Genomic DNA, 14,060 nt, shown 5'->3' on the forward strand with positions numbered 1-14,060 from the left:
CACAGAAATATTTCACATGGTTGTAAATGTCAATCCCGGTTCTACCATCAACATCTGTTTGTGATGATGGTGCAGTATTTCAAAAGCTTACTTTTGCTCTCTGTGTCCCTCTGTGGTGGTTAGCTACTAAAGACCCAGTCTGTGTGTGGGGCCTACGATGCGTTCCTCGCTCACGCTGACACAGACGCGGTGGACTTCTTCTCATGCTGTGGACTCACTGACGATGCCCTGCTCAATGACAACTTCCGGTACTGAAACACATCACCACCACCAGTCCATGGTGTTGCAGGTGTTGTTTACATCGACCTCTTTCTGTCTTTCATCAGAGGAGTGAGGGATGAATGGACCAACACCACGCTAATGAGTAACCTACGTCCCTCCACCACCGGTGAGTTACCTACCTCCCTCCACTACTGGTGAGTTACCTACCTCCCTCCACCACCGGTGAGTTACCTACCTACCTACCTCCACCACCGGTGAGTTACCTACCTCCCTCCACCACCGGTGAGTTACCTACCTACCTCCACCACCGGTGAGTTACCTACCTCCCTCCACTACTGGTGAGTTACCTACCTCCCTCCACCACCGGTGAGTTACCTACCTACCTCCACCACCGGTGAGTTACCTACCTCCCTCCACCACCGGTGAGTTACCTACCTCCCTCCACCACCGGTGAGTTACCTACCTCCCCCCACCACCGGTGAGTTACCTACCTCCCCCCACCACCGGTGAGTTACCTACCTCCCTCCACCACCGGTGAGTTACCTACCTCCCTCCACCACCGGTGAGTTACCTACCTCCCCCACCACCGGTGAGTTACCTACTACCTCCCTCCACCACCGGTGAGTTACCTACCTCCCTCCACCACCGGTGAGTTACCTACCTCCCTCCACCACCGGTGAGTTACCTACCTCCCCCCACCACCGGTGAGTTACCTACCTCCCCCCACCACTGGTGAGTTACCTACCTCCCCCCACCACCGGTGAGTTACCTACCTCCTCCACCACCGGTGAGTTACCTACCTCCCTCCACCACCGGTGAGTTACCTACCTCCCTCCACCACCGGTGAGTTACCTACCTCCCTCCACTACTGGTGAGTTACCTACCTCCCTCCACCACCGGTGAGTTACCTACCTCCCCTCCACCACCGGTGAGTTACCTACCTCCCTCCACCACTGGTGAGTTACCTACCTCCCACCACCACCGGTGAGTTACCTACCTACCTCCACCACCGGTGAGTTACCTACCTCCCTCCACCACCGGTGAGTTACCTACCTCCCTCCACCACCGGTGAGTTACCTACCTCCCTCCACCACCGGTGAGTTACCTACCTCCCCCCACCACCGGTGAGTTACCTACCTCCCTCCACCACCGGTGAGTTACCTACCTCCCTCCACCACCGGTGAGTTACCTACCTCCCCCCACCACCGGTGAGTTACCTACCTCCCTCCACCACCGGTGAGTTACCTACCTCCCTCCACCACCGGTGAGTTACCTACCTCCCTCCACCACCGGTGAGTTACCTACCTCCCCCCACCACCGGTGAGTTACCTACCTCCCCCCACCACTGGTGAGTTACCTACCTCCCCCCACCACCGGTGAGTTACCTACCTCCCTCCACCACCGGTGAGTTACCTACCTCCCTCCACCACCGGTGAGTTACCTACCTCCCTCCACCACCGGTGAGTTACCTACCTCCCTCCACCACCGGTGAGTTACCTACCTCCCTCCACCACCACCGGTGAGTTACCTACCTCCCTCCACCACCACCGGTGAGTTACCTACCTCCCTCCACCACCGGTGAGTTACCTACCTCCCTCCACCACCACCGGTGAGTTACCTACCTCCCTCCACCACCACCGGTGAGTTACCTACCTCCCTCCACCACCACCGGTGAGTTACCTACCTCCCTCCACCACCGGTGAGTTACCTACCTCCCTCCACCACCGGTGAGTTACCTACCTCCCTCCACCACCGGTGAGTTACCTACCTCCCTCCACCACCGGTGAGTTACCTACCTCCCTCCACCACCGGTGAGTTACCTACCTCCCTCCACCACCACCGGTGAGTTACCTACCTCCCTCCACCACCACCGGTGAGTTACCTACCTCCCTCCACCACCGGTGAGTTACCTACCTCCCTCCACCACCGGTGAGTTACCTACCTCCCTCCACCACCGGTGAGTTACCTACCTCCCTCCACCACCGGTGAGTTACCTACCTCCCTCCACCACCGGTGAGTTACCTACCTCCCTCCACCACCGGTGAGTTACCTACCTCCCTCCACCACCGGTGAGTTACCTACCTTCCTCCACCACCGGTGAGTTACCTACCTCCCTCCACCACCGGTGAGTTACCTACCTCTCCTCTACCACCGGTGAGTTACCTACCTCCCTCCACCACCGGTGAGTTACCTACCTCCCTCCACCACCGGTGAGTTACCTACCTCCCTCCACCACCGGTGAGTTACCTACCTCCCTCCACCACCGGTGAGTTACCTACCTCCCTCCACCACCGGTGAGTTACCTACCTCCCCCACCACCGGTGAGTTACCTACCTCCCCCCCACCACTGGTGAGTTACCTACCTCCCCCCACCACCGGTGAGTTACCTACCTCCCTCCACCACCGGTGAGTTACCTACCTCCCTCCACCACCGGTGAGTTACCTACCTCCCTCCACCACCGGTGAGTTACCTACCTCCCTCCACCACCGGTGAGTTACCTACCTCCCTCCACCACCGGTGAGTTACCTACCTCCCTCCACCACCGGTGAGTTACCTACCTCCCTCCACCACCACCGGTGAGTTACCTACCTCCCTTCACCACCGGTGAGTTACCTACCTCCCTCCACCACCGGTGAGTTACCTACCTACCTCCCTCCACCACCACCGGTGAGTTACCTACCTCCCTCCACCACCGGTGAGTTACCTACCTCCCTCCACCACCACCGGTGAGTTACCTACCTCCCTCCACCACCACCGGTGAGTTACCTACCTCCCTCCACCACCGGTGAGTTACCTACCTCCCTCCACCACCGGTGAGTTACCTACCTCCCTCCACCACCACCGGTGAGTTACCTACCTCCCTCCACCACCACCGGTGAGTTACCTACCTCCCTCCACCACCGGTGAGTTACCTACCTCCCTCCACCACCGGTGAGTTACCTACCTCCCTCCACCACCGGTGAGTTACCTACCTCCCTCCACCACCGGTGAGTTACCTACCTCCCTCCACCACCGGTGAGTTACCTACCTCCCTCCACCACCGGTGAGTTACCTACCTCCCTCCACCACCACCGGTGAGTTACCTACCTCCCTCCACCACCGGTGAGTTACCTACCTCCCTCCACCACCACCGGTGAGTTACCTACCTCCCCCACCACCGGTGAGTTACCTACCTCCCCCACCACTGGTGAGTTACCTACCTCCCCCACCACCGGTGAGTTACCTACCTCCCTCCACCACCGGTGAGTTACCTACCTACCTCCCTCCACCACCGGTGAGTTACCTACCTCCCTCCACCACCGGTGAGTTACCTACCTCCCTCCACCACCGGTGAGTTACCTACCTCCCTCCACCACCGGTGAGTTACCTACCTCCCTCCACCACCGGTGAGTTACCTACCTCCCTCCACCACCGGTGAGTTACCTACCTCCCTCCACCACCGGTGAGTTACCTACCTCCCTCCACCACCGGTGAGTTACCTACCTCCCTCCACCACCGGTGAGTTACCTACCTCCCTCCACCACCGGAGAGTTACCTACCTCCCTCCACCACCGGTGAGCCACCTCACATGAACCACACAGGGAGCTCAGTACAGGCCATATCAATGAAGCCGTAACATGTCCTCTCTCCTCTCGTTCTTCAGAGTCAGAGAGCCGTAACCCAGGGTTTTCCTTGATGCTGCTGGAGCTTGAGCTGGAGGTGGAGATGGCGTGAGTTGAGCACACAGCATGGTGCTCTCCCGCTGTGCTCATACAGACCACCCCTGGTTAACATTATTTATTAGAGCAGAGAGTATATAAAGTAACACATAGATTACACAGAAATGTCTCAGTATTATTACTGCCTTTTTTTTTGCCTTGTGCCAGGCCGTACTTTGAGCTTAATTGACCTGCCTCGTAAAATAAAAGTAAAATAAAAAATAAAAATGTTTCTCTGAGAGAGTGTCATCGTACACTGAGAGAGTGTCATCATAACATAAGACCACACATTACGATGTGCCATGCTTGTCAGGGTTGTACCCTGTCAGATACTAATTGTTGTGTCTTTATCTCTGTCAGGAGGACCAAGGTCCTGGCAGCCTACCAGCAGCAGGCAGTGTGTGTGTGACAAGGCTGGTCAGAGAGGTCAAGACCCTTAGAGAACAGGTGAGAGTAACCAGCCATAAGAGGATATTTTATGGATAGATAACTGTACATTCAATACATCTGTGTTAACACATTCAGTTGGAGCTACAGAGGAGGGAAGTGGACACCCTAAACAATGAGTTGGACAAGGAGAGAGAGCGACGGCACAGAGTAGGTCTGTTTCACATTGGTTTCTTGGCCACAGTAGTGTGTGTCTGTCAGTGTCAGGCCCTACTTACGGTAGTTGTGATCAGACTTATCCACAATGCTGTATAGAATTATACGGTATTCATTCATGTGTTCTGTTTATGTGTATAGAACAGCAGTTGTTGGAGTATAAACTAAGGAAGACACGACAGCTCCTAGAGAGGCAGGTGATTTGCGATTCAGGTCAGTGTTTATAGCTTTGAATACATGTTCTAATGTGTGTTCTTTTGTTCCCTGTTATTAGTTCCTCCAGCACCCTCTGCTGACCATACTAGGTTACTGATATCGGTTACTGAGAAGCAGTTTTTATACATTACTGTATAACTATGTTTGAATGTGACATTAAACAGTATTACTTTGCTATAAGGGTGTTCTGTTTTTAGATGATTCTGACCAGAATGACCCAGAATCTCCCTGTGAACCTATCAGCTCACCTCCCAGTCCTTTAGGCCTGTCATTGGATGCAGAGATGTAGGGGATTGAAGCTGTAAATGGAGTCAAGCCTCAGAAGATTCTGGTACAATATTTACAGAACAAAGTTATTGAAATATGACTTTCTATTTTGGACAAAGGGCTCATAACTAGTTTTAAAATGTAAATATATTTTTGCAGGAAACAAGAGCATTATTATGGATACTTCAAGGCTTACATAGGGCGCTTGTGTGTACGTATGTGTGTGTGCCTGTGTGTAATTTAACCATATTTAATTCAGACTATTGTGCTGCACTGTGTCTACCTCAGTAGCTTTGAGGACATAAAAGTGAATGCCTGACTGAATTAAATAATTAGAGCCCAATTCAGTGTGTTTATCATGTTTATAGCACTTCAAGACATTTCAAATCTAATTCTAGCCAACCCTTATTTAACACCGTTGTGATTTAATTTCTTTAGGAAGAAGTCAACATTATAAAGATAAGCAGAAAAACAGCACACACACTGTTTCTACACTGAGTGTACAGAATATTAGAAACTATCTAGCTGGCTCAGCACCATGGCCACAGTAGTGCTGTAGATAACCCAGTCTCATGTAGTAGCAGTAGAGGAACTGGTTGTTGTAGCCGACGTCAGGTATCTTCACACGACTTGTGACCTTGGTCTGTAGGTCATAGTGGGCCAGCTCAGCGGAGTCGCAGCAGTTATAGAACACTGCCTCACCATACCACGGTGCCGAAGCCCTGGATGGAATTAGCAAGGCTGGGGGACGGTGCCACGGACACATCCTCATGGTTCTTGGAGGTCATGAAGTTGTCATAGGGGCTGTAACAGCGAACGATGTTCCCCAGTCTGTGGCCGTTCACAAGGGGCTGAATATAGTAGAAGTCCTCACTGCCCTCCTGGCCTAAGATATCTGAGCTGTCTCTCAAAAACACACATTGACACTCATTTATGAACTGATCTGGGATTGTCCTACAGGACTCCATGCCATTCTTCAGAAAGCTGCACTTTTCTTTCAGCATCTTCATGTTAAAGGTGTTTGACAAATGCATCCTACAGTATCTATCTCCTTACACACCACATCGATCTGGGAGACACACAGTGAAGAGACATTATTAGCACATGACACATTAGAGTACCCAGAGAAGGGCCTTTGCAAGCTCTCATTTCTTACCCATCTGAGATGCATTGATAACCGCTTCGGCTAGATTGTATTACATGTTGTAATAAAGCTATATCATTTTAGGTTGAGAGGCAGGGTTGGTGTTGATATAATGTGTTAGATTGGGGCAAGATCTTTAAAAAATGTATACTTAAAAAACTGGAAATCAACCAATCCTCCGTTGTTAATGCAATGGAAAGGTCAAATGCTTTATTATGTAAAAATGTAAAGTGTGTGGGCGACGGAGAGAAAAATAAAATGGTGCAGTTTGAGGCTTTGTGGCGGAAAGTGAGGCGGGAGCTGGAGACAGGGGTGTGGTAGTTGATGTTTGTATGATGTGAATTTTTTGTATTGTTTATAAAAGGTCAAATAAAATCGTACAAAAAAAGATTGTCCAAGATGACGTATAATAAAGTGAACTATACTGTATGTACCTCTTTGGTCCATGTTTGAGTTTGATCACTTGGCTTGTCTTGGTGTATGAAGCCTCCAGCTCCCTCAGTTCCTTGGCTAGCTGACGCAGGTGCAGGGAGGTGTACAGACCCTGGTCGTTCAGGTACTGGTACGGCTCCTGGCTAGCAGTCATGTCAAAGTGGCTCTGATTGGATAGTATCAATCAATCAAATGTATTTATAAAGCCCTTCTTACATCAGCTGATGTCACAACTTGACAGCCTAAAATCCCAAACAGCAAGCAATGCAGGTGTAGAAGCACGGTGGCTAGGAAAAACTCCCTACAAAGGCCAGAACCTAGGAAGAAACCTAGAGAGGAACCAGGTTATGGTGGTGGCCAGTCCTCTTCTGGCTGTGCCGAGTGGAGATTATAACAGAACATGGAACAAGATGTTCAGATGTTCATAGATGACCAGCAGGGTCAAATAATGATAATCACAGTGGTTGTCGAGGGTGCAACAGGTCAGCACCTCAGGAGTAAATGTCAGTTGGCGTTTCTCATAGCCGAACATTCAGAGTATCTCTACAGCTCCTGCTGTCTCTAGAGAGTTGAAAACAGCAGGTTTGGGCCAAGGTAGAACATCCGGTGAACAGGTCAGGGTTCCATAGACGCAGGCAGAACAGTTAAACTGGAGCAGCAGCACAGCCAGGTGGACTGGGGGCAGCAAGGAGTCATCAGGCCAGGTAGTCCCGAGGCATGGTTCTAGGGCTCAGGTCCTCCGAGAGAGAGAGAGAAAGAAAGAAATAGAGAAAAAGAGAAAGAGAAAAAAGAGAGCGAGAGTTAGAGAGAGCATACTTAAATTCACACAGGACACCGGATAAGACAGGATAAATACTCCAGATATAACAGACTGACCCTAACCCCCCCCCCCGACACCATAAACTATTACAGCATAAATACTGGAGGCTGAGACAGGAAGGGTCGGGAGATACTGCGGCCCCGTCAAACGATACCCCCGGACAGTGCCAAACAGGCAGGTTATAATCCCACCCACTTTACCAAAGCACAGCCCCCACACCACTAGAAGGATATCTTCAACCACCAACTTACCATCCTGAGACAAGGTCGAGTATAGCCCACGAAGATCTCCCCCACAGCATAACCCAAGAGGGGTTGACTCAACCCACTCAAGTGACACACCCCTCTTAGGGATGGCATGGAAGAGCACCAGTAAGCCAGTGACTCAGCCCCTGTAATAAGGTTAGAGGCAGAGAATCGCAGTGGAGAGAGGGGAACCGGCAAGGCAGAGACAGCAAGGGCGGTTTGTTGCTCAAGTGCCTTTTCGTTCACCTTCACACTCCTGGGCCAGACTACACTCAATCACAGGACCTACTGAAGAGATGAGTCTTCAATAAAGACTTAAAGGTTGAGACCGAGTCTGCGTCTCTCACATGGATTGGCAGCCCATTCCATAAAAATGAGGCTCTATAGGAGAAAGCCCTGCCTCTGGCTGTTTGCTTAGAAATTCTAGGGACGGTAATGTGATTCCTGTGTCTTGTGACCGTAGCGTACGTGTACGTATGTACGGCAGGACCAAATCGTAAAGATAGGTAGGAGCACGCTCATGTAATGCTTAGCAGTAAAACCTTGAAATCAGCCCTAGCCTTAACAGGAAGCCAGAGTAGAGAGGCTTGCACTAGTAGCCGATAGCTTTATGTTTATGACAGTTTGCAATGGGACACATGCAAAAATTGCATGTACTTTCAGAATGACTTGGGTCCTGTTGGAGAACCTGTGCCTAGACACTGTTCACCTGGCATGAATACAAGTCATCCTGTTGGAGGCCAGGGATGTGCTGGTCATCACCATTACCCTTTGAGTACACATGCACAGTATGCATAGAAAAGCATGCTATTCTATTTGCATACACCCAAATAAAAACATCTACATCAACAAAAAACACTATCAATCCTTTAGAAATAAGTCATTAATACATGGCATGTAAGAATAAGAACAGTTGAGGTTCTTTAGTAACAACAAACATAAACCTGTGGAAGTTTAAAAAAATGTATTAGATGAGATAGGAAACATAAAACAGTAGACAGGCAGTGTGGACAAAGAGTAGAACTGCAGCATTAGAGTTCCCATGGCACACTGAAATGAAAAGGAACAACATTGTATTTTTAAGCACACACACATTCACAGATGTTAATACTTTTGCTGTGGAAGGCAGTTCCGTCTTTGTAAATTCAGAGGTTATGAAACCATCAAACCAACATATGGACATGTGCTGGGTTTGTGGTGGAATCAGTGACGGGAACAATGTTCCATATTTTTACCTCTGTGCAATTCACATTTCCCTTACTGCACAACCAGCTTTGCTGAGATCCACATTTCACCAGAATGATGGTATGAAACATGCTGTGCATTGTGGATACATTTACACACCAGCATATCTACAGTGATTCTGAGCTGGATGCAGAGTTTGAGGAAACATTGTCAAGTAATGCAATCACCCAAGCATTATGTGTCTTGTGTAGTGGGAAAGGCCTTAGCCCCAGATGGTTTCCAGATAAGCTAACCCCACTACTACCTCATATTTTAAAAGTGATTCTCCTTTAACACTAAAATGGCTCATATGGCCTCACATCTCTACTGAACCTAGACATAAAGCTAATCACTAAAGTGTATAGCTAGAATCTGTCCTCTCCAAAGATCAGATGGGATTGATAAAGAACAGGCATTCTTCATTTTATGGAAGGCAAAGTATGTGGACACCCCGTTGCTGACAGGTGCTGACAGGTGCAGACACGAGCACACAGCCATCCAATCTCCACAGACGAACACTGGCAGTAGAACGGCCCGCACTGAAGAGCCCATCATTTAATTGCACAAACCAAGTGTGGCAAACAGTGGAACTGAGAGTAAGTTATGTTAAGCTCTTGAATAATCAGGTTTAGGTTATCATCTCTCCTGTCGTCTTCTTCTTGAACAGAAGTAGCTGTCATGTCACACAAACATGTTTAGTTTCCGTTCCTGATTTCTTCCTTACCACACACAAGACATACACCAAAAATGAAATTCTCATCATTTTTTCTTCCCTATTTTTCTTCTCTTACCGTTATTCTCCTCAGCAGCACCACCACATGCCTTGTGGCGTATTGCACAAGAGAGAGTCACAGATCCCCTTGCATATTTACATGGTTCTTAGAGCAACTGGTCTCACATCCACACTGTCCTCTGGTCAAACATGAAGTCCTCTCTGGTGTTCATGTTGATGTTCACTGGTCTTGTCTCCATCTTCCCTCAGGTAAGGACACTGTCCTGCTCAGCCCAGAATACATGTTTTCTACATGACATGTAGGAACAATAAGCAACAGCAAAATCTTTACAAAAATAAATGTCAATATTGTTCTGCAGATGTGTACTATAATATTGTTTGCTCTCTCATTTCGCCCAGTCTTTGCCCAGTGACTGTGTGTGTGACCTGAAGAACTCTGAGCACCCCTTCCCTCATGACAAGCTGCAGACTGTAGAGAACAGTGCCTCAAAGTGCACTAAAAACATCACTCCACAGCAGGTAAGAGACATGCTTCGAAAATCCTATTTCTAAATTCCCACTTTCTCTAAAACCATTACTACAAATAGTGAGAAACAGATCTCTGATATTTCACATAATTTAATTGTGAATCAAATAAGAAGAAGCAGATATTTCACCTTTCATTGTGTATAAAAGTAAATCAAGTAATATTGGATGTTCCCTATAAAAGGGTCATTCTGCTGTCCCCAAATGAGAAGCCTTTTTGGTTCCAGGTAAAACCATTTTTGGTTCCAGGTAGAACCATTATGGGTTCCATGCTGTGGAAAGGGTTCTACATGGAACCCCAAACAATTCTACTTGGAACCAAAAGGGTTCTATCTGGAACTAACAAGGGTTCTTCAAAGGGTTCTCCTGTGGGGACAGCCAAAGAACCATTTTAGATTCTACACAGTACCTTTTTTTCCAAAGAGTGTATCTCCTGTTCACCTGTAGACTATGGAGGTGGAGGGTCTGTTGCTGGGTCTGAAGAGGCGTCTTCCCCAGCTGGAGGCTGACGTGTCAGTGCTGGAGCAGGAAGACGATGGGGATCTGTATGGGACGGTGTCTCTTCAGGTCATAGAGAATGAACTGTCGGAGATCCAGAACCTCATCGCCAAACTCAACAGTACCACTCACAGCCACCAACGCCTCAACACAGACACTGCTGAACAGGTAAGGAGCCTTACTGGAGATCAAACTCTATTTTACTCAAGAAGTTGCCTAAAATACTTTACCTTAGCAATGGTCATGCCACATCGGATTAAAAATGCATTATAGTTAGATCATATACTGTATGAACATGTATGACTACCATATACATATGACTTTAGAGGTGTTGTAGAGAAGGGTCAATGCTCAGTTTGATTATATGTGCTGAGGAATGATCAGGTGCTCTTCTTCCCAGCTGCAGGAGCTCAAAGAAGAGATGGGGAAGCTGGAGAAATTTGACAACATGCAGGTGGTCAGTGGAAAGGAGGTTAACAAACGTCTGAGGAGGGACTTGGACCAGTGCCAGAATGGCCACCATCCTACTGCCCCACCCCCTGAACCTGCACCTGGTTCGTCTTCTCATGCCTTCTCCCACATGTATTGAAATCTAAAACCTTCTGTATTTGAATAGTTTTTTGATACTCTGGTGTCACTGTCATCATGTTCATTCTGTGTCTCATGTAGGAAACTGTCCCCTGGGACACCTCCGGAGCGTGACTGGTCCCAACACATATTCAGTCACTGAATATGGTGCCTCATATGCTTATGGCTCCTGGGGTCGCGACCCCAAACCTGCTGCAGGGAAGGAGAGCTGGTTTTGGATAGTGCCTTTGACTTCAAGCAATGTCTTCTCTAACTTTGTGAGACTTTATAGCAGCCTGAGCTCTCTGGTTGTGGGGGTCAGTGTTCCAGGCACTGTGGCGATTCACTCCTCCAACCCCACCACCAACACCATCCAGGGGCCTAACGTTGTAATGTATGGGGACGCCCTCTACTACAACTGCTACAACAAGGACGCTGTCTGCCGCTTCAACATCACAGCAAAAACAGTCACCACCGTGGGCCTGCCCAAAGGTACTGGGTTCAACAGCAAGTTCAACTTCTGCCATCTGGATGCTTGTTATGGTTACACTGACATGGACCTGGCTACTGATGAGTCTGGTGTCTGGGTGATCTACAGCACCCCTGATAACTTTGGTAACCTGGTCCTCGCTGAGGTGATCCCTGACAGTCCTCCCACCCTGGGCCGGACCTGGACCACTTCAGCTCACAAGCGTGCTGTGACCAACACCTTTATGGCGTGCGGTGTGCTCTACGCCACGCGGTACCTGAGTAAGGAAGCAGAGGAGATCTTCTACTCCTTTGATACTGTTACCGGCCGGGAGCGTTATGACATCGGTATGGAGATCAAGAAGATGTCCACCAACATCCAGTCCCTCAACTACAGCCCCGTTGACCACATGCTGTATGCCTACAGTGATTCGATGGTTGTTTCCTACAAGGTTAATTTTGGGTAAACTTTATACAACTTGACAGTGTGTATTTTGCTGTGTGCAGATCTTTACCACCTCCAGCATCAGTGGAAGCAAGAGTAAAACACATTGTCAATCATTTTTTTATAAAACCAGCGTTGCAAAGAAATGCATTGATTAAACATGTGACTATACTGACAGTTTTTATTTGTTTTCATTACATGTTCAATACATGGACAGAGACCACTTACAGTACATATATTTCAACTTTACATTTCACATTTTATGACGAAGCAGGTAAGATTCAACCCTACTATCTCTGTGAACAGAAACAATGCTGGGAGACTCCTGTGAAACCAAACAGTCTGAAAACAACTTTTTCCTCAATATAAATCAATCAATAATACTATAGTAATGATAATACACGGGGACCAGTAATACCACAGATAACTCCATTCTATTGTTATATAAAAAGAGGAACTCAAGGAACGAGGAACCAAAATGCGGAATGTGTCACAATACAATAGTGTTGGAGTCCTCTTGCAGTTAACCTGCTCTAAAAACAGTGATTATCTACAGCGCAGGGAAGACGTGGAAGGAGTTGGGCTGTAGGGTGGTCAGGTTAGCAGGTACAAGCCCTAGGGGGTAATGGCGGTGGGTGGGTGGAAGGGGGCACTTTGACTATACTGTACAGCATTTCAAAGGGACAAATTACATTCAGGGCCCCCTAGGCAGTATGTTTGAGACTGAGGAGGGGGGAAGAATCAGGTCGGCACAGAGCTGACAGCAACAGTAGTCTTACAGAGAGAAAATGCATGGCAACAACGTTGAATATCATACTGCATGAAAACAGATTGGAGGAGTAGAAAGGAGTGTTTGTTGTTCTGACTAGTCCTAATATCCTCTCACCGAAGCCCAATTTACACGTTTTAGCACCCCTCTATTATCCCCTTTTCAGAACATTTTGTAGACCCTTCGCTCTCACACTCTGCATCTTCACAAATGAAAATGCCTCATTCATCCAGATAGAATCTCTGCTCTTTCCTACAATCTTGGCTGCAGCCCCCCTGGGGTCCCTTGCACATTGGTACACTGTTGCTAGGCAGCACTATGAACAGAAAAGTGACCTCAGCTGATAGCCCTTTTGGGGCGACTGGATGTGTCTGTGAGGGGCGGGGAAGCTTGTGGTTTTGGTTGGAGGTGGTTGGGGTGGTTGGGGGTGGTTGGTGGTGGTTGGTGGTGGTTGGGGTGGTTGGTGGTGGTGGTGGTGGTTGGGGGTGGATGGGGGTGGTTGGAGGTGGTTGGAGGTGGTTGGGGGTGGTTGGGGGTGGTTGGGGTGGGTGTTGCCCTACATTCAGAGCTTGGAGCAATGGGCTCCAAAAAAGCCCTGCCCCTTACAGACAGTCCCAGGAAGCACCCCTGCGGTAGTAGTTATCCCACTTCACCCCTGTTGGGGGAAACAGAGAGATTGACATTCAAATAGATGACAAGCAGCAGTTGTTACTGAAAATAAGGAATGCAAATCAAATGTAGAAAATTATTACAGTGCAAATTGTCAGGGACCCCAGTTCCTCAAAGGACCAGCCTGACTCAATGGGTAGTCCATCTCAGCAGCTAGCAGCACACACCTAGTCTCTCCAGTCACAACGACCAGTATTCCATCTCAATAGCATTGTGAAAAAGGATATTGATTCTCTGTGTAAGTTATGCATGGGTATGCATGTAAATACAATAACATTTGTTTTGTGATGACACATTGACACTGTGTTTGCGTGTATGCGTACGTTTGTGTGGGCACGCGTGTGTTTTGTGCTACTGTGTGTCAATAAGTGCCAATATACTTTGGCTCGGTTCCCTTACAGAGCCCAGCCCTCATAGGTAAGTGTGTGTGTGTAGCTTTGGTATATTCTTTGTGTGGGGCTGAGTGCTGTAGAAGGAGAGGCCAGCTGTAGTTCCGTCTTGTGGTGCTGACATG

General features: G+C 48.6%; 2 protein-coding genes and 2 long non-coding RNA genes across 5 annotated transcripts in view; 1 reads left to right on the top strand and 3 right to left on the bottom strand.

Annotated features, from left to right (window-relative positions):
- Positions 1-1,621: 1,621 nt before the first annotated feature.
- LOC127910828 (uncharacterized) lies at positions 1,622-3,237 on the bottom strand. The gene is made up of 4 exons (XR_008076281.1): positions 2,928-3,237; positions 2,750-2,808; positions 2,043-2,073; positions 1,622-1,902 (listed from the first exon to the last, which is right to left on the bottom strand). It is a non-coding gene; the product is annotated as an uncharacterized LOC127910828 (long non-coding RNA).
- Positions 3,238-5,350: 2,113 nt separating this feature from the next.
- LOC127910627 (uncharacterized) lies at positions 5,351-9,572 on the bottom strand. Its single transcript, XR_008075520.1, has 2 exons — positions 6,586-9,572; positions 5,351-6,076 (listed from the first exon to the last, which is right to left on the bottom strand). It is a non-coding gene; the product is annotated as an uncharacterized LOC127910627 (long non-coding RNA).
- A 113-nt stretch (positions 9,573-9,685) lies between these two features.
- LOC118401347 (olfactomedin-4-like) lies at positions 9,686-12,285 on the top strand. Its single transcript, XM_035798774.2, has 5 exons — positions 9,686-9,854; positions 10,005-10,124; positions 10,578-10,796; positions 11,029-11,182; positions 11,298-12,285. Exons 1-5 carry the CDS (start codon positions 9,795-9,797, stop codon positions 12,128-12,130), a joined length of 1,386 nt encoding a protein of 461 aa, XP_035654667.1. The 5' UTR covers positions 9,686-9,794; the 3' UTR covers positions 12,131-12,285.
- The window catches only part of LOC118400859 (protein NDRG4-like), a 37,205-nt gene continuing 35,416 nt past the window's right edge, over positions 12,272-14,060 (bottom strand). For both annotated transcript variants that reach the window (XM_052475020.1, XM_052475022.1), the window contains one exon: positions 12,272-13,532. In XM_052475020.1, the coding sequence (XP_052330980.1) occupies positions 13,527-13,532 (6 nt within the window). In that variant the 3' untranslated portion in view covers positions 12,272-13,526. The remainder of the gene's footprint in view (positions 13,533-14,060) is intronic.

Source organism: Oncorhynchus keta, chromosome 22, assembly GCF_023373465.1.
Source record: "Oncorhynchus keta strain PuntledgeMale-10-30-2019 chromosome 22, Oket_V2, whole genome shotgun sequence".
Classification (NCBI taxonomy): Eukaryota; Metazoa; Chordata; class Actinopteri; order Salmoniformes; family Salmonidae; genus Oncorhynchus; species Oncorhynchus keta.

Excerpts from the sequence above, each read along its gene's own strand:
- LOC118401347 (XM_035798774.2), top strand. The coding sequence starts at position 9,795 with ATGAAGTCCTCTCTGGTGTTCATGTTGATGTTCACTGGTCTTGTCTCC. Across the intron at positions 10,125-10,577 it reads AAAACATCACTCCACAGCAG|ACTATGGAGGTGGAGGGTCT; the intron begins GTAAGAGACATG and ends GTTCACCTGTAG. Across the intron at positions 11,183-11,297 it reads ACCCCCTGAACCTGCACCTG|GAAACTGTCCCCTGGGACAC; the intron begins GTTCGTCTTCTC and ends TGTCTCATGTAG.